At 45.1% G+C, this 20,338-nt stretch overlaps 1 protein-coding gene across 1 annotated transcript in view; it reads right to left on the bottom strand.

The window, feature by feature from the left end:
* ABTB1 (ankyrin repeat and BTB domain containing 1) overlaps positions 1 to 17,180 on the bottom strand; it is a 42,698-nt gene extending 25,518 nt beyond the window's left edge. Inside the window, exons 1-7 of the mRNA XM_084634593.1 lie at positions 16,995 to 17,180; positions 11,399 to 11,461; positions 9,556 to 9,611; positions 5,546 to 5,690; positions 3,020 to 3,179; positions 1,860 to 1,905; positions 513 to 629 (exon numbers count right to left, since the gene is read on the bottom strand). Of these exons, the coding sequence (XP_084490719.1) occupies positions 513 to 629; positions 1,860 to 1,905; positions 3,020 to 3,179; positions 5,546 to 5,690; positions 9,556 to 9,611; positions 11,399 to 11,461; positions 16,995 to 17,050 (643 nt within the window). The 5' untranslated portion in view covers positions 17,051 to 17,180. The remainder of the gene's footprint in view (positions 1 to 512; positions 630 to 1,859; positions 1,906 to 3,019; positions 3,180 to 5,545; positions 5,691 to 9,555; positions 9,612 to 11,398; positions 11,462 to 16,994) is intronic.
* Positions 17,181 to 20,338: the final 3,158 nt, after the last annotated feature.

The raw sequence follows: 20,338 nt of genomic DNA, 5'->3' as shown, positions 1-20,338 counted from the left end.
ACTGTTTGTATTTTTAAAAACACACATAAAACATTTTTATATTAACTTTGTGTGTGTCTGTCTGTTCACACACAGAACACACCAAGTCTAAATTATCTGACTGTTTCACTTTAAGTCAGGCGTTTCTAACATGCAGAGAACGCATGAGCCACCACTGTAACCCACTAGCTCTCTGATTACAGGGACTTTGAAACATGCTCCTCAGTGCTCTGCTATTGTTGCTGTCACTCAATAAAGCCTTGCTGCCAGGATTCCCACTACTATAATGTACACTTGTTCACTGTTCAGACATGGAGTACTACAGAAGTTGCCCCACAGGGATCCTCCATGTGAAAGACCTATTCAGCTAACAGCTGTGCATAGAACCACTCAGGGTTCCCCCCCCCCCCACAATTAGTTTCTGAGTGCCACAGGTGTCCCATTGGTGGAACGTCCATTGTCATGATCTCCCCTCCCACTCCAAAAGAAAAACAAACATAATGAAGAGAAGCAGCCATTAAAGGGGAGCTCACCAAATTCATAGACCTTTTTACACTTGATCTCCAAATCCTCTATGAGATCCTGAAGCCGACACTGCTTGGCTAGTCTCTTGCAATCATTCACATATTCTACATCAATGTCTAGACGACCTGCCAAAGAGAAACACCAAAATTCTATCTGACAGTTCCTTGACCTCGCACCAGTCACCATTTACTTACTTAAGCGTAAAAATGGCTGATCTATAGACAAGGGACTGGATGGACTGAAGGATTGCTAATGGGCTATGCAGTCTCACTTCTGGATCACTGGTATAAATCTAGCTCAGGTAAGCAAGTAGCATTACAGCAGTGCAAATTACTATCTGTTGACTGCTGAGTGGCTGAACCAAATTTGGTGAATATCAGCTCAGTTTCTCCGTTGCCCACACTGCAACTGGACCCCCACTTGGCAGTCTCAGCAAAGAGGCCAAAGACTGATTGGCTCTTGCAGACAAAATTTCATTTTCTCTGGAAGAACAGAGATGAGGGGCAGGGCGGTGGAAGCTTACATTGCTGCTGCCATCATGTTTTGACGTGAGAAAGGACTTCGATCTCAATCTTTCAGAAGCACCAAATTTACTAAAGAGCATTTTAAAGAGTGCACTGGGGAAAGATAACCCTAAAGAGATAAGCAGTTATTGTTTTCTGGTGAAGAAACTCAGATGCCTTAGTAACGTTTCCCTTACAGTACACGTTGGAAGTTTAACTTAGGGCACCACCCTATGGTCTGAGGGAATATTGCACTTGCATTCCCTCCTAGAATACAAAATACTTGGTTAATACTGGCTGAAGGTTTAAGAACAACTTCTGCTGGAATGACATAACAAGTTGTAGTCAAACCATTCAGCAATCAGGGCTGCCCATTTCAAAATGCTCACAAGTCAGTGTACACAGGGAATATGGTCACTGCTCAGTTTAGGAGATCATTTGCTTAGATGGCGCACATATTTTTGAAAAGAAAAGGAGTACTTGTGGCAAGTACTCCTTTTCTTTTTACGGATACAGACTAACACGGCTGCTACTCTGAAACACATATTTTTATTATCCTAGAGAAGGTACATTTCCCACATCTGTCCACTCAACCAAAGTTGATTTTTATTGACTCCCCAGTTACTGGCAGAACCACAAATATGCATTTACAACCAGCTTTCAACAACAACATGGAATTGCTCATACTCCTCATATCTGCCAGATGACAGAGAGATTGTGTTTAAGCCATGATTACCCACCCACCCAAACAAGCTTGTCGAGAAGTCTCTGCCACCCAAACAGTGCCATGGCAAAGAGGTGCTGACTACTGCATTCCAACATGCATGCACATGTCAAGCAGCAGCAACATACCTGTGTAAAGATACTGCAGGAGGGAGCCAAAGGCCGCTGGGTTGATCTAAAATAAGACATGAAAAGGTCACCTATATAAAGCACACACATTTATCCAAGGAGCTTGAAATGTCAATGTGGATATACATGACCTAACTATAGTGATAGCACATTACACACTAAGGTAAAGGTCGGGGGGTTATGTTCAAGGAAAGGACTCTAGAATGCAAGGGAGGTAAGTGAGGATGCCTCCTCTGTGGAACTAGTACAATAATAGCATTTTGATTACACACACCATTCCCCTGCTCCCTCACATAACTAGTATTCCCACTCTATCCAGCTTACAGAGATCTGTAAATCTATTAACTTTTTGATTTACACCCCGCCACCTCGTGTTACACATCAGAGAATGAGGTTTGTTCCAGGGAAAGGCACAGAATCTGTGCCTGAGGAGTTGGCAGGTAACAGAGACATTGCAGTTCACATCTAAGAAGGCAACTGCAGTAGAAGCACTATCAAAACAGGTCATCCATGGGTCCCCACCACTTCCAACCCTCCTAGTTAAAGAGGAACCCAAGTTACAGCCTAAAGAGCAACACAGATGGAAGGTGATGAAAACTAGGGTTGTCTTGAGAAACAGGAAGGATGTTTGCAACAGGAGAGAATCTGAGGTTTCCGACAGACAGCCAAACCACAGAAACATATGCTGGAGAGTGCTGGTAACGGACAAGCAAAATCCACTTATGGCCTATTTAGTTCTTAGCCTCTCTGCTGAGGCAACAAGTGGGAGCCAATTAGTGCCAATTACAGTGGTGATTTCTGTGGTGTGGACCACCTGTCTACTGGGAATTAGACAAAGGCTCAACTCGTTTCACGTAAGGGTCACCAAACAGCTGGTAACAGCTCTTTTACTACTGACCTGAGCTGAATTTGAACCAATGCCAGAGGTCAAATGAGAGGAATCTGACAGCATACAGCCCACAGCTTTCCATGTATCAGAGTAAGAAGCCATTTTAGTGCATAAAGTGTTCCATCTTCCTCTGAGTTCTGGAACTGTTCTGTGTTATGGAAGGTGTCAACTATGGACATTACCCCTGAAACTGCCTTTTCAGCCTCACTTTCCTTAGAGAGAAAATATCTAAGACGTGGGGGGGAAAAACCTGAAGCGTGGTTCTCCTCACCAGTGGGTGCTTTAATGCGATCATGTTCTTCCCTTTCCACTTGGTCTCAAACATTTCTGCAAAGTATACGCTGCGGGCACTAAGGATGCAGCGGTGGGCACAGAAGGATTTCCCATGGACAATGAAGACAATGTCGCTTTGGTAACCCTGTTCCAGAAGCCTGGAAGAAAAAAAGAAAGAGGGGAAGATAAAATCGGCTGCACAGAATGAGGAAGGAGAATACAGAGAAAAGTGAAGGAGAAGAAAGAAGCTTTCACACACTGGGGAAAACGGCAATTTGTGAACATCTTGCTCCTTAAGGAGACACTGTCAAGATAAAGAGTGTTGCAGTTTTTCTTCAGTACTTATATAGCCCTCATTATCATAGAATCTAAGTGCCTCACAATCTAGAATGCATTATCCATACAACATCCCCATGAGGAAGGCATTATCCCCATTACAGCGATTTCCAGAGAGGCACAGACACAGAGAGGCAAAGAGGCTTGCAAAGGCCACACAGGACTCCAACCATGGTACTGTCTTTCCTACTGATATCTCACCTAAGTACAAATGAAAGATTTTAGAAATGATGAATTAATTTACTTTTCAGCATTACTGCCATGTGTTACAATTTTAACTTTAGCTCCATTTGAAAAATGAACGTAGAACGTAGCCAGTTTCACCCTGGTTCTGGTGAATTAGCTCAACAATGCAACATCTGAGATGTTTAAATCAACTTTTCAAAATTGTACTTACCTGGGGAGAGTAATTTTTTGCAAAAACAAGCAAGCTATTTTTTCTGGTTTCCCTGCAGGGTTAAAAATGGAAACTAAGGGGAAATTCCAAGCTCCCAGTGGGTCTCATTTGCTTCCAGATTTGGAAGGTACAGACTTTAAAATCATGATTTTTTTAAAAAAAGTCTATTAAAAATCTATTTTAGATCAGTTTTAGACAGACTCATGGCTCCTTTGAGCCCCGTGTAATTGGATTCATGGTAACTAAAGTAACATAATATATACAGACTCATTAAAAGATTTTAAGATTCTTGTACATTCTTTTTATGTTCTGTAAAGTAAATGGCATACAGTGAACACATGGCAGTGCAGTCTGAATGTCTTACCAGCTGTTTGGGATGCGCGGCTCACTTGTGGATTGCCCATTCCCCCATGAATGTGACCACCCCAAGCTCATGCTGACAAAGCCTGTATTCAACACTTCATTATAATGCATTCCCTAAGCTTTTTGTATGTAGAGAAATGGGAGCACACAAGGTGCACTAGGGGACTTTAAGGGTGTAGCAGCAGCGCCCACACATACACTCAGGCTACATCTACACTATGAGCTGTGGGAGTGATTCCCAGCGTGCGTAGACATACTTGGGCTCGCTCTAATGTGAGCCAGCAACACTAAAAAAAGGTGTACAGCTGCAGTAGCACAGACAGCGGTGAGCAGTGGCACTCCGAGTACTCACCCTTCTGAACCCCATGGGTACGTACTCAGCACAGCTAGCCTGTGAAACTGCTCCCCATGCTTCTCCAGCTATGCTACTATTTTTAGCACACCAGAGCTTGATGAGAGCTAGCATGGGTATGTCTATGGGAGCTGGGAACCACACCCCCTAGCTCCACGGTGGGGATATAGCCTTAGCGCACAGCATGCTACAGTGGGAAAAATGTACACCCCAGCTTGTCATGAACTAAGTGTTTGTACAGACAAGCCTTAAGCATTTCCATTCTAATGGGCCTTTTTCAGGTGCTTAGAACCTTCTCTTATCTTTGAAGCTGAAGTTTTCCCCATGTTTCCTCTCAGCCCAAGAGCTATATTTTTGGAAGACTGAGCAAGGACAATTCTATCATTTTTTAATACAAAAGAGAGTGGGGAAAATCCCACACATTTGCCATTCTAAAACAATCTATAATTTGTTTGTTTGAAAATTTAGGCCAATATTTTCAAAAAATGACTCCTGACTTTGGCAGCCCAACTGGAGACACCTTAAAGGAGCCAGAATTTCAGGAAGTGCTTAGCGCCTTCTCTCTGAAAATCAGGCTTCTTTAAGAGGCCATAAGTTGGGCACCCCCAAAATAAAGCACTTATAATCACTGCTCACTAGTGAAAATATTGGCCTTATTGCCGCAGCAGGTTCGGGGTGAAACTTAAATTTGTCTGACATGTCGTTCCAATTCACATATGTGTTTCTTGGCAACCTGATGAAAATGTGTTTTGATTTGGCAGTCAAGGGTTCAAAAGTGTACGTTGCAAATGTCATGCTTTTACTATGCTCTCTCAACATTCCACTGGCCCTGCCTGTGTTGTGTACGTAAGGTGATGGAAGTTTCATTCAACACCCAGATGTATGCGGTAAATGATCCGTTAGTGTATGTTTGAACCTTTGCCTAATTTGACAAGATATGTAAAAGCATGTATAGAATGAGGCAGGGCTCTGATCAACCTGCAAATGGTTTAAGCCAGAATGACAGATTCAAGTGGCCTAGCTGACATCCAGGCTGGGATTCTGAAATGTGCTGAATAGCTGTCCAATCACCTTACCGCTGCAAGAAGACATCGTAATAATCTCTCTTCATGCACTTCGCTGTGATCTGCTTGTATTCCTTCAACACACGTCGGATGGCATCACTCAAAGCCCCGTACAAACAACGCTCCCCATCAAAAGTGTTTGCTTCACATTTTGCACCTGCAAAATGGCAACAGGTGTAACACTGCACGACAGACACAGCAAACACACCTCTAAAAGATGGCTCCCTCGCTAAATAGAGGAAATTGTCCTATGGCTGACTATATGATTTACGAGAATCATCATCCCATACAGTACTGGAATTCAATAGCCAAAATTAGGCTCCCCACCCATCCACACTCCAAATTTGACCTCCCACCACTACCACTCCTTCATGAATGAGCCAGGAGATGTTTCATGTATCTTCTGTGACAGAAGGATCTGGGCCTTAGCCCTGGCATAACTCCGTCATTCAAGGAGGAAGAAACTCACTGTGTGAATGGTGCTATTAGCCACAGGATACTTAAAGACCAATTTTCTGCTTTACACAGAAAGCAAGGGACCCTTTTTAAAGGTGAACCGCAAAAGTTTTGCTAAAAAAAGAGAATTAGAAGGAAATTTATTAGATTTCAAGAGAAATTAATAAGCTGTTTAAGTGCATTAAATGCAGCATTAATGACAAATCATCTCCCTGAGATCTTGAACTGCAAGTGCCCTGGTTTGTCTGCCAGAATGAGGGATGTCACGGGTGCCTTAGAACTGAATGGACAGTCACTCACTCTGGCACAGAAAGCAGGAAGTTTGAAGGGTGTTTTGAAGAAAAGCTTTTGTGGTTGGACTTTGGGCTTGTCCATACTACCCGCCGGATCGGCAGGCAGCGATCGATCCAGCAGGGGTCGATTTATTGCGTTGAGTATAGACACGATAACGATAAATCGACTGCTGAGTGCTCTCCTGTCGACTCCAGTACTCCACCAGAACAAGGAGCGCAAGCGGAGTTGATGGGAGAGCGTCAGCTGTCGACTTACCGCAGCGAAGACACTGTGGTAAGTAGATCTAAGTACGTCGACTTCAGCTACACTATTCACGTAGCTGAAGTTGCGCATCTTAGATCGACCCCGCGCGGTAGTGTAGACAAGCCCACAGACTCACAGACTTTAAGGTCAGAAGGGACCACCTTGATCATTTATTCTGACTTCCTGCACATTGCAGGCCACAGAACTTCACCCATTCCTGAAATAGACCCCTAACCTCCGGCTGAAATCCTCAAATCACGATTTAAAGACTTCAAGTTACAGAGAATTCACCATTTACACTAGTTTAAACCTGCAAGTGACCCGTGCCCCATGCTGCAGAGGAAGGCAAAAAAAAGAAACAAACAAACCTCAGGGTCTCTGCCAATCTGACCTGGGGAAAAATTCCTTCCCAAACCCAACTATGGCAATCAGTTAGACTCTGAGCATGTGGCCAAGACCCACCAGGCAGATACCTGGGAAAGAATTCTCTGTAGTTACTCAGAGCCCTTGCCATCTAGTGTCCCATCTCCAGCAGTTGGGGATTTTTGCTACTGGCAGTCACTGATGGGCCACATGCCATCATAGCCAGTCCCATCATACCACCCCTCCATAAACTTATCAAGCTCAGTCTTAAAGCCGGTTAGGTTTTTTGCCTCCCACTGCTCCCGTTGGAAGGCTGTTCCAGAACTTCACACCTCTGATGATTAGAAACCTTCATTTAATTTCGAGCCTAAACTTGATGATGGACAGTTTACAGCCATTTGTTCTTGTGGCCACACTGGCGCTTAACTTAAGTAACTCCTCTCCCTCCCTAGTATTTATCCCTCTGATGTGTTTATAAAGAGTAATCATATCTCCCCTCAGCCTTCTTTTTGTTAGGTTAAACGAGCCAAGCTCTCCGAGTTTCCTCTCATAAAGTAGGTTTTCCATTCTTCTGATCATCCTTCTCTGCACCAGTTCCAGTTTAAATTCATCTTTCTTAAACAGGAGAGACCAGAATTGCACACAGTATTCCAGATGAGGTCTCACCAGTGCCTTGTATAATGGAACTAACACTTCCCTGTCTCTACTGGAAATACCTCACTTGATGAATCCTAGGACTGCATTAGCCTTTTTCATGGCTGCACCAGATGGATGGCTCATAGTTATCCTGTGATCAACCAATACATCCAGGTCTTTCTCCTCCTATGACATTTCCAACTGATCAGTCCCCAGCTTATAGCAAAAATTCTTGTTGTTAATCCCTAAATGCATGACCTTGCACTTTGCACTATTAATTTTCACCCCATTTCTATCATTCCAGTTTACGTGGTCATCCAGATCTTCTTGTATGATATCCTAGTCCTCCTCTGTATTGGCAATACATCCCAACTTTGTGTCATCTGCACATTTTATAAGCACACACTCACTTTTTGTGCCAAAGTCATTCATCAAAATGTTAAATAAAATTAGTCCCAAGACAAATCCCTGAGGAACTCCACTAGTAACCTCCCTCCAGCCTGACAGTTCACCTTTCAGTATGAACTCTCCTCTTTAACTAGTTCCTTATCCACCTTTTAATTCTCATATTAATCTCCACCATCTCCAATTTAACTAATAATTTCCCACGTAGAACTGTATCATTTGCCTTACTGACATCCAGGTAGATTAAATCTACTGCATTTCCTTTGTCTAAAAAAAATCCGTTATCTTCTCAGAGAAGGAGATCAGGTGGGTCTGGCACAATCTACCTTTTGTAAAAGCATGTTGTATTTTATCCCAATTACCATTCACCTCTATGTCCTTAATTACTTTCTCTTTCAAAATTTGTTCTAAGACTTGGCATACAATTGAGCTCAAACTACCAGGCCTGTAGTTTCTTGAATCGCTTTTTTCCCCTTTCTTAAAAATAGGAACTATATTAGTAATTCTCCAGTCATAGGGTACAACCCCCGAATTTACAGATTCATTAAAAATCCTAGCGACTGGGCTTGCAACTTCGTGTGCCAGTTCCTTTAATATTCTTGGATGGAGATTATCTGGGCCCCTTGATTTAGTCTCATTAAATTGTTTGAGTTTGACTTCCACCTCGGATGCGGTAATTTCTACCTCCATATCTTCTTTGCCATTAGCCACCCTGCCACTACCCTTAAGCTCTTCATTAGCCTCATTAAAAACTAAGGCAAATTATTTGTTTAGGTGTTGGGTCAAACGTAGATAATCTTTAATCTCCACCCCATCCTCAGTATTTAGTGGTCCCACTTCTTCTTTTCTCATGTTCTGCTTATTTATAGAACCTTTTACTATTGGTTTTAATTCCCTTTGCAAGGTCAAACTCTGCTTGGCTTTTGGCAGGTCTCATTTTATCCCTACACTTTCTGACCTCTAAGAGGTAGCTTTCCTTGCTGATCCCTCTCATCTTCCATTCCTTGTAGGCTTTCTGCTTTCTCTTAAATCACCTGTTTGAGATGCTTGCTCATTCAGCTTGGTCTGCAACCCTTCCCTATGAATTTTTTCCCCCTTGCTTGGGATGCAGGCTTCAGATAGCTTCTGCCTTTACATACTGTGTATGGAGCAAGACTTCAAAAAAAATGAGTAGTAGGCCACAAAGGAAGAGAAGAAAAAAGCTCACCCAGGTGATTCATTGACTAAGGTGCAGTTCTGATATTGTAACAGCACTACACTCCTGCAAAAGTCTGTTGTATCTGTAGGCAGCCCTCATTAGAGCCTCTCACTCACCAACTTCATGTGGTGAACTTACTGCCACCAGGGAAAGAAAACAAAAAACAAAACAAAAAACACCTTCCCTGTAGGAAGCCCAAGAGGTAAGTGGCCTGTAAAGGGGACATTAGTAAGTTCAGCCTGACTGTGCAGTCCCACAACAGTCAAGGTTTTTTAATCATAGGTTTGATTATATTATGATATGGCTCTGCAGGCAACAGTTAAAGGGATACAGACTTCTACACACATCAGCAGCAAATGATAAATGGAAGGCTAGAAATAGGACAGATACTCAAAAAGAACAGCATAATCTCAACACTCTCTCTTACCGCTGGCTAGAAGATAGGATACAAGCTCCTCGTGTCCACAGAGACAAGCATAGTATCTGTTAATTAACACAAAAAGGAAGTCAGAATTACAACAAGTGAAACCTTTGTTGCTTTGAGAATGTATCACAATGCCTCAAGAGGCTCCTGTTTTCCCCAGCAGACCCCACACTGCACTAACCTGTCCTTCCATCAGTGGTGGGGTGCTTATGGCTCCTTCTGGGGCTAAACAATGGTCCTCTCCTGGAGTTTAAGGAGATTGCTCAGGAATGACCCAAGGTGCCCCCTCCATATAAAGAGGATGGGCAGGTTCTGCCTTCTGTTCACAGCACACTCAGGTCCTCTTGGCCGGCCAGGGGACCACAGGGTCCAAACCCTGACTCAGCCCCTCGTAATGCCTCTAGGTTGCCAAACTTGATTCATTAGTTTATTTCATGTGCACCCAGCAATTCCATGCCCTGCTGCCCCAAGCACACTCCTGCTTCTTCAGCAGACACATTCATTGTTGCACACTTAGAATGCTGTAGGCTCAACCCCATATGTCAGATGTACAGTAAACCAGTGTCCCCAATTCCCTTTTAGGATGGATTTATTTTCCTTTTGGCATCTTTCCACAATCCAAGTATTTTATGCTTCTCTTGCACCTTTCAGTTGAAGATCTCAAACTGCACTATAAATATCAATTAAGACTATAACCCCTCAATGTAGTAGGTATTATCCCTCTTTTACAGGCAGATAAAACTGGCCTATAGACTGAAATACATGAGAACCTTTATATAGGTGTTTTGAACTATCCAAAAAGCTATTGAAGAGATCTCCGTCTTTATTCAATTCTACAGATCTTACAGTCATTTTAGAACCCTATTGGTGGTTTGGTCCCTATTGAATTCTAGAGGACTTTTTCATCAGGAAAGCAAGAGAGACAGGAAATGACTTACCCAAGGTCACACAGCAAGTCAGTAACAGAGCTAGAAATTAAACTCCTAAGTCTTGACTCCTAATTCCCAATAATCACTAGACTTCGCACTCCCACTATTTCACCCATGCTTATCTCTACATCATCTTCTATGCCCTGTCTACCATGCCTCTGCTCTTCTCCTTGGAATCCCTCTGCAAACACACTTCTGCCAGGAGGCCTGTAAACCTTCATCCTGCTTTCAGAAAAGCATCCAAAAATAGTCCTAAACAGTCATGGAACAAGACAGATGCTTAGCCTCAACTCGCCTTCATTCTTATTGCATCCCATCTCCCTTCCTTTGTCTATATGTTGCCTATTTGGATTGTAAACTTTCAGGGACTCATGTTTATTAGGGGAGTGCCTGGGGACCAACTGAGATCATGAGCCTCACACACTTTTGGCACTCAAACACCACCACCTCCTCAATCTTTACTGCTTAATTTTTGTACAAGCCTTCTGGAAGATATTCAGTCTTCAGAACACATTGCAGATGTTTCAAGGCACTTTGGAATCAGCATATTATGTGCACAGAGCTCCCACCAGACTTCAATAGTGAACATGGGATTCTTCACTGCCTGTCCCACACTGTTATGCAGAGTTCCTGTACACCTCTAAATCAGTCACCACACCACACTCCAGAGGGGGAGGCAGTGATCCATTGTCTGCCTTGGGATTCTTCTGGCATTTCCATAGCACGTCCCATTCAGATTATTATATCCACTACCTCAGTGGCTAGACAAGGGGGCACCTGGCTGCACAAAATGCACAAAAGGGAGAATAAAATATTCAGCAGAGCATCCAACCAGGCATGATTCCTAGAGATTTCATATATCTAATCTCCCACCTTCCCCATCCAAATACCTCACACTGGAGCTTTGTAACACTTACAAAGGGGTACTGTCCCATTTATCCCGAACATTTATTTCCACATCTCTCTGTTCAAGAAGATATCTGAAAGAGAAGAAAGAAAAAGTCATAAGTTATAACTTCTTCTAGACACTTCTTATGTCACATTTTACCCTCTAGAAGATGTAGCTTTGGATTTGTACAGTAATAAATATCAAAAGGTTCCCTGGATTCTTTAACTTCCAACTGGGCAACCACCAGAGATGGTGAGAAAGGATTTCAACAACCCACTTGAGGGACAGCAGCTGTACCAATGCAGTCTGTCCCAATGACACTGCATTGTGGTGTCAATGCCGGCTCTGACTTGAAGTTCTGGTGATGGACTTAAATCCACAACCTTCTGAGCCTAAGGTGACAAATCACTGGCCAAGCCAGATCATTCAAAAAACCACCTCCAAGTTCTTCTGCAACAGTTGTTGCTGAGCAATTACTTATAACTGACCACACACACACACAAATATCTTAAAACATAACATAGCCAAAACAGAATTTATTTTCTTCCTGCCCAATTCCAGACTTCTCTACTACAGTTGACAACAATACCATCCTCCCCATCACTAAGGATTATAATTGACTCCTCTCTCTCTTGCCCCACACATCCAGGCCATAGCCAAATCCCACCACTTCTTGCTCCTCGGCATCTCCAAGAGCTGTCCTTTTCTTTCTATCCCCACAGACACATCTCCTATTCAATGTCTCATTATAGCCTGCCCCGGCTACTTCAACATCTTCCTCTCTGACCTTCTGAGCACACACCGGCCACCTTCAGTCTATACAAAACATTCAGGTCATTTTCCTGGTCCATCACTTTGACCAAATCACTCCTCTCTTTGATTCCTTCCATCTGCTACTGCACCAAAATGTTGATTCCTCTAACCACCTTCAAACCTCTACATAACTCTGCCCTTCACTACTTAGCCACTGTTGTAAAGCTTTACATTACCTCCTCACCCTCTCCACTCTGCCAGCATTACCAGCCTGGTCCACTTCTCCCACAATTGCCTCCAGGCCTTCTTTCATGCAGTCCCTGAGCCTGGTACAATTTCCAAGAGCTCATCTGTAAGACCCCACCACTGTCCACAATTAAGTCTCTCAAAGATCCACTTCTGCTGCGCTGCTCACAGTAAACTATCCTAACTTGTATACGAACAGCCTATTCTTGTTCCCCTAACCTCTGTCTATTTGCCTGTTTGTCCTTAGATTGTGTGCTCCTCAGAGCAGAGGTCACCCTTCTGGAGCATTTGGAAAGTACCTACCACATCATGGGTACTCTCATAGATAAACAATAAAGTTGGACTGAAAGACATGAAACAAAATTATGGACTCAACTCATAATCAGTGCTGTTACAATCTATAACAAAGTGTGGACCTATGGAATATAGTATCTGATTTATCATTAGAGCAAGCAAGGAAGGCAAAGCGTCGCAAGAGCTGATAACAGTACAGAACGCTTCTTTTGCTCTCCAACTGAGCCTGGCTCTTAAATTAATGTATCCTCTTCTAGTCTTGTCTAAGGCTGAACAGTAGGGTGAACTGATTAAAACAGTTAGCACAGGGTACTGTACTGTGCTTACATTTACTGCAAATGTAACTGTGTTTCATGTACAAGGGAGCAGATTTACTTTCAGAACTAAATTAACTGACTTTATACTGCTTGCTATAGATATCACAGACTCTTCTCCACCCCAAATGTTTCTGTTGGGGATTAAAAGGCCTGTTCTTTCTTTTACAAGCGTAACGCCTGATTTAACAATAACATGGTTCTTCTCACGAGATTAATAAATTATCCATTATTTATATTACAGCAGCACCTAGAGGCCCCAACTGAGACCAGCACTCCATTGTGTTAAGCACTATACCACTGGTTCCCAAACTTGTTCCGCCGCTTGTGCGGAGAAAGCCCTGCCAGGCCGGGCCAGTTTGTTTACCTGCCGCGTCCGCAGGTTCAGCCGGTCGTGGCTCCCACTGGCAGCAGTTCACTACTCCAGGCCACTGGGAGATGCTGGAAGTGGCGCGGGCTGAGGGACGTACTGGCTGCCACTTCCAGTGGCCCCCATTGGCCCGGAGCAGCAAACCGCGGCCACTGGGAGCCGCGATCGGCCGAACCTGCAGACGCTGCAGGTAAACAAACTGGCCCGGCCCACTAGGGGCTTTCCCTGCACAAGCAGCAGAACAAGTTTGGGAACCACTGCACTATACATACACAAAGTGGGAGACAATGCCTGCCCCAAAGAGCTTACAATCAAAATACACGAGACAAGGGGAAACTGAAGGGGAAACTGAGGCACAGAGTAATATAGTGCCTGGCCCAAGGTCTCCCAGCTGGTCAGCAGCAGAGCCAGGAAAAGAATATTGGTCTGCTAACTAGTTCTGGGTCCCCTGCCTAGATCTTGCTGTTTCACTATAGGAGAACAGACTCAAGCAATTTTCCCCCGGGTCAGATTGGCAGAGACTCTGGAGAGGTGACTTGCCTTCCTCTGAAGCATAGGGCATGGGTCACTTGCAGATTTGAACTAGAGTAAATGGTGGATTCTCTGTAACTTGAAATCTTTAAATCGTGATTTGAGGATTTCAGTAACTCAGCCAGAGGTTCTAGGTCTATTACAGGAGTGGGTGGGTGAGGGTCTGTGGCCTGCAATGTGCAGGAGGTCAGACTAAATGATCATGATGGTCCCTTCTGACCCTAAAGTCCATAACTTTGAATTTAACATTCCAATGCTTCACAGAGTTACTCGTACCATCAGCAAAGTAAATATTCAGCCTTTTCTTTAGATAATGGGACTGTGTTATTGATCATCACGGAGATATCCTAATAATCATTTTCCAACATTGCGGTGAATTAAATTTGCACTGGTATGAAATTATTCTAGAAAGGGACCAGCTGGAGAGAAAAAGAGGGCCACTAGAAACAACTGCCATATAGATTGGTTGCTTGTGAATGATGCACACAAGGTCCGGTTGATGTGAGCAGATGCTTGATCTTTAAAGAAATATATCAAACTAAAGCAAAGCCAAATACATTAGGGTAGAAAAATGCAGTACACCCAACAACTTGGGAAAAACATGTTTATAATTTTAAAAAGTGACTTTCCCCTTTGTATCCATCTCTCTCTTGGTGTTCTGACTGCTATCTAAAGTCATCAGCTGTTTCAGGCCATAAGGTCTATCTGATATCCAGGGCTAGACAAACTAAGAATTCTCATAAATACCAGTTCCCATACTCTCCTGACCACAGACCCAGTCAGGAAGCAACAAGGTATTGGTATATTACAAAGTCAGATTATTAAATTTAAGCAGCCCAATTAAATGAGCATTCAGTAATAAAGGAAAAATGGCCTGCTATGTAATAAGAGAAAGAACACATTTCTTAGTATCCTCTTACAAAATTCCGGGTTCATTTTAGAGTTATTTAATTAAAGCAAAACTGTCTATTAAAATAGAGAGGTGTAGAGAGAAATTCACACATGCTCGTGGTAACAAACTTTACTGTCACATGGAAACTATCCCAGGGCACATTTTGTAAAGGAAGCACAACTCTGGTTCTAGCTAGCAGGGATAACACTGTTACAGATGCAAGGAACTCCTTAGAAAAGAGAACATAATCACAAGAAGGAGTTGTTCTATTTACACATCCATGCTTCCTTGTTGTGCATGTGAATATTTCTGGATTAATATTTTGTGACAGATCTATTTAATTAGAATCTTCTTTAGCACCTCTCATCATATTTCAAACAGTTAATTCCTCAAAACCAGTGGAAACTAAGCAAGTTATTAGCCCATACAGATAGGTAAGACAGACACAGAGTGTACATCTATACTGAGATGAAAAACCTGCAGCATGGAGTCTCAGGTCTACATTACAATTAAAAACACATGGCTGGCCCGTGCGGGATCACAAGGCTCTGGTTGTAGGATTGTTTAATTGTGATCCAGATGTTCAGGCTCGGGCTGCAGATGGGGTGCTAGGACTCTGCAAGGTGGGAGGGTCCCATTGCAGGGGCTGCAGCCCAGTCTGAGCCCGAACATCTGCACTACAATTAAATAGCCCCACAGCCCAAGCCAGCTAGCACAGGCCAGCCGCAGGGTTTTTAATTGCAGTGTAGACATACTCTGAGAGCCTGGGTCAGCTGACTCAGGTTCAGGGGGCTCCAGCTGTGGGGCTAAAAATAGCAGTATAGACATTAAGTCTCAGGCTGGAGCCCAGGCTGAGAGACCCACCCTCTCATGGGGTCTCTCAGCCTGGGCTCCAGCCTGACCCCAAACATGTACATTGCAATTTACAGCCCAGCAGCCCAAACCCTGTGAGCCTGACTCGGCTGACCCGGGCCAGCTGCAACCCTGCTACTGGTCTTTTATTGCAGTGGAGACTAGGGTGACCAGATAGCAAATATAAAAAATCGGGACAGTGGGTGGGCGGTAATAGGTGCCTATATAAGAAAAAGCCTCCAAAATCGGGACTGTCCCTATAAAATAGGGACATCTGGTCACCCTAGTGGAGACATATCCAAAGGGATTAGGTGTCTTGTCCAAGATCATACAGTGAGTCAGTATCAGACCTGGGATAAGTGTTCACAAGTCCCTCTACCTACCCATCGTACCTCAGAGACGGTGTGGGACTAGGAGCCAGGATTCTTGGATACTAACCCCAGCTGTACAACTGAATCACTAGGTGACCCTGGGCAAGGTATTCAACCTTTCTGCGCCTCAGTTCCTGAGCTGTGAAAGGAAAGTGTTGATGCTGACTCCTGCCCAGGATGTGTTGAAGTTAATGCACACAAAGCATTTTGAAAGGATAAAGCATTATAGAAATGCCTACTAATATACCACTGCCTCAGCTCAGCCACCTCCTACGCCCTGTGCAATGCTCCCACCTCTCTGAACCCCAGCCTATTCCCAGAGGCACAGGGAGCGGATTCTGGTGTTACAGAATGGTGAAAGGTCACAGAACAAGAGTGTGCCACACACCCACCCCCTCTCGACTCTATAGGTGGGGGAGGTGCCCACAGGTATCCCACAGACCAGGAGAACTTACTGGGTGTGGCAAGAGGGACTGCTCTCTCCTGGCCCCTTTCCAGCCGTCTTTGCCGCCAATGATCCCAGCTCCCTATTGCTCTTTGCAACCCCTACCTTCCATTTTCTGCTACCCCTCCCCACTTCTTTCTCTATGACACCCCCCCCTCCAGCCTGGCCACCCAGTATCCTCTCCCCCCATTCACCTTCAGCTCCAACTTCTGCCCCTCTCCCTGTGCCCCCAAGGCCTAGCCTGTATCCCCCATGCCCTGGCCCATACTCCTCTCCCTGTGTCCCTGTGCCCTGACCCATAACTCTCTCCCTATGACCCCGTGCCCTAGCCTCCATCCCATGGGCCCCTCTCCCTGTGCCCCCACAACCTGGCCTGTATGCCCCATACCCCTCTCCTTGTGCCCCAAAACCAGGCCCGTATGCCCTGGGTCCCTCTCCCTGGGCCCCCATGGCCTGGCCTGTGTCCTAGTCCCAGCGCCCCGCTTCCTGCACCCCCTTTTCCCAGCCTACGCCCCCGGGCCCTTCCCCCGATCGCCCGGGCCCTGCCCAGCCTCACCGCACTCGGCTCACGTCCCCCTTCTTGCAGCTGGTGAACAGGTCGCTGGTGTCCATGTCCGGGGCGAGGGGCGGCGGCGGCGCCGCATTGGCTCTGCCTGCGCGGCCGGGCCGGGGCCGGGGACTGGACGGGCCGGGGCAGGCGAGCGGCGGCGGATGTAAACACTGCGGCGGGCGGAGACGCGCTGACACCGCGAAGCCCGGCCCCGCTCCCCGCCCCCGTCCCGCCCCGGCGCTCGGGAGGAGCGAGGAGCCCGAGGACCAACCCCTCGTCCCGAGGCGGGCGGTTCCAGAACGAAGGCGGCGGGGGGGCACCGGAGCTGCTCTAGAACATAGCCGCGGGGGGCCCTCCCGTTTGTTCTAGACCGTGCGGGGGCTGCAGCGAGCTCTAGAATGGGGTGGGGGCGTTCTGCTCCATCTAGTGCCCCATGGGAGAGGGCATTGCTCTGGAACGTTTTATGTGGTACTGGATCTAACACGCCATAGCCTGCGTGGCTTCAGGCCGCTGCCGCTGTAAAGAACCACAAATGTTCTGGAAAATGGGGGCTTGGGTGGGTCTGCTCTAGTCCATGACGTGGTGTCTAGAACATGCTCTAGATTAGAACACTGAGCATCTGGGCTCTACTCGACCTCCACACAGTTGTCTGCTCAGTGGTCTGGAATATGCCACACAGGCACGCCAGGCACCATTCTAGATAGGGGTTCTGTGTAAATGGTCAGGAACATGATGTTCCCAAAAGGCTCAATACAGTTTTCTCATGTGCTGTGCTCCTACAAGGCATATAGCTGCAGTCTATATAAACCACAGCTATCCTGCTTCATTCGAAGTTGATCTTTCAGTACTCGAGATCTGACTTTGCTTGTGCTCTCTTTAACTGTACCAGTATAGTTAAAGCAGTACAACTCCCCTTAGTGTGGACAAAGTTATGTCAGTGTAAAAGTGCTTATGTGGGTTTTACTTATTCCAGTATGGGAAGGGGAATAAATTAACCCAGGAGTCTGCCTACACTACAGAGAATACACTGGCATAGCTAGCTTCCCAGAGCTATGCCAGAATAATCCTGTAGTGTAGACGCAGCCTACGAAGACAGAAGGGGTGGGTTTTTCCTTAAGTGTAGGAACACTATCTCCCCGAACTACTGTAACTACATCAACGGAAGCATTCTTCCATCAACATAGCTATATCTACACTGGGGGTTAGATCAACATAGCTTCAGCACTAGGGGTGTGCGTATTTTTCACACCCCTTACTGGCATTGCTATGTCAACCTAACTTGTAAGTGTAGACTAGGCCCCAGTATAAGCACATTTATATTGGTGTAACTGTGTCCATGCTAGAGGTTGTGCTGGTGCAACTATTACTCCTGTTGGAATTCTGCGCCACTGCATGTGCACATAATTAATGAGCCGCACATATTTTTAATTTTTTTCCCCAGAAAAAAGCTTCTGGTGGAAGGTTGCTGATGTTCTACCTTATGCCCACCAGCAGGAGCTGTGGTGCTAGAACAGAGCAGCCTCCCCCCATCAGCTCCAGCAGAAAATAACTTTGGCTGGAAAGTTGCTGCAATGCTGCCTTTTGCCCAACAGAGGGTGCTGTGGTGATAGAACAGAGCAGCAGCTCTGGGCCAGCTAGGGAAGAGAAAGAGCCTGTAGTACCTTCTTTACAGTGCCTGTCAGGCCAGGTCAGGAGACAGGGGCTATGGGAAGACAGAGAGTGTGGGTCTGCTGCGGGGTCAGACAGGGGCTCCTAAGGGCTAGTGGGGGAAGAGAGACTGGGGCAGGGGCTGAATGGGCATGGAGGCACAGGGCCACAGGGGGAGGGAGGTGCAGGGCCACATGGTGATGGGGGATGGAGTGCAGGGCCACATAGGGACAGGGGGGTGGCTGAGTGGGGGCAGAGAGACACATGGGGACGGGGGGGTGCAGGGCTACATGGGGATGGGGGAACTGGGTGTCTGAGTGGGGTTGGAGGGACACATGGACAGGGGGTAAAGGACACATGGGAGCGCTGGGACACATGGGGATGGGGACAGGGACAGATGTGCCTGACTGAATGGGAGAGGCTGGGGTCAGCCGGGGTCTGCATGGGGGAAGCTCCCTAAAAGATCCACCCCGCCCTCCAAAAAAACATGTTCCATACTTTTCCCACCCATACCCAAAAACCCTCCAAATTCACACCCAGGCTCCTTCCCAGAAATTACTTCCTTCTACCTCAGCTCCTCCATTATCCCTGACTCCCCCAAGCATTTGCACTGCTTCTGAGGGGCACAGGAAATACAGTTCTGTATTGTAGTTTAAATACATTATTACTCAGAGTTCTGTATTAATATGACTAGTAAGAAATCTATTTGTCAAAAAACATTTCCTGAATCTTTTTTGTTGTCTGTATTGTTACAGACATACTTGCTGACAGGTATTTTGAAATAAATGACCAAAAATAATTTCAACTGGTGTGACTATATTGTGTTATTTTGACAAATAAAATATGCAGAATTTGAAAATATTGTGTGCAGAATTTTTAATTTTTTTGCACAGAATTCCCCCATGAGTAAACTACATTGGTTAAAAAAATCACACCCCTAGTTGGAAGCTATAGTGGCATAAAATATGTGCCTAGACCAGGTCTTAGTCTCCAGCTTAGCTTTCCCACCTCAGAGCATTTATAGGCTGGCCAGTCTCCCTACATTTTAATTAAAGTCTTTTAGTAAATTTCCTTAATGAACATACACTCATAGAGAAGGCAATTATAGAATCATAAAAATTAGAGACAGATAAGATCAAGGTAATTAGATACAACAGTGTGGGAGCCATATAAACCTGTAGATAGGTTGATCAGTTTATCCATCCCCTGGCCAGTACAGGATCATTCTCTACTGTATACTTTCTAGTGCTTTGTCCTGTCCCATTTTGATGGATCATCCACCACTTCCCCTGTAAAATGCTGTTAGATCTCATTAGTAGACATGTTTCATGATGGTCTATATTTTTCTTTGCTTATTTTCATTCCGTTACTCCTGGTTACAGCCTCTGGGCCTTTCTAAATTATTCCTTTAGCTCCTGGATGTTTTGAGCCTTCAGATACTTGCAGGTGGGTTTCTGTTGTGTTTTAGCCAAGCAATAAACATAACATACATGACATACATACATGTACAATATGTATGCACACAAAGATGTGACACACATGTTCGGATCCAGAATGATCTTCCCCTATGATTATAAACTGAAACTTTGGAAACCACAGAAGCAATGAAATTCTATGTTTTACAGTTTATGGCAGAAACTGAAAAATCCACTTGTCAGTGGTGAGTAGGAAACTTTCCTCGTTAAGTGGGATAGAATTTAAAC

Source organism: Lepidochelys olivacea (genome assembly GCF_965140295.1).
Source record: "Lepidochelys olivacea isolate rLepOli2 genome assembly, chromosome: 7".
Lineage (NCBI taxonomy): Eukaryota > Metazoa > Chordata > Testudines > Cheloniidae > Lepidochelys > Lepidochelys olivacea.
Note: the sequence above shows the minus strand (reverse complement) of the source record. Positions and strands in the feature narration are given on the sequence as shown.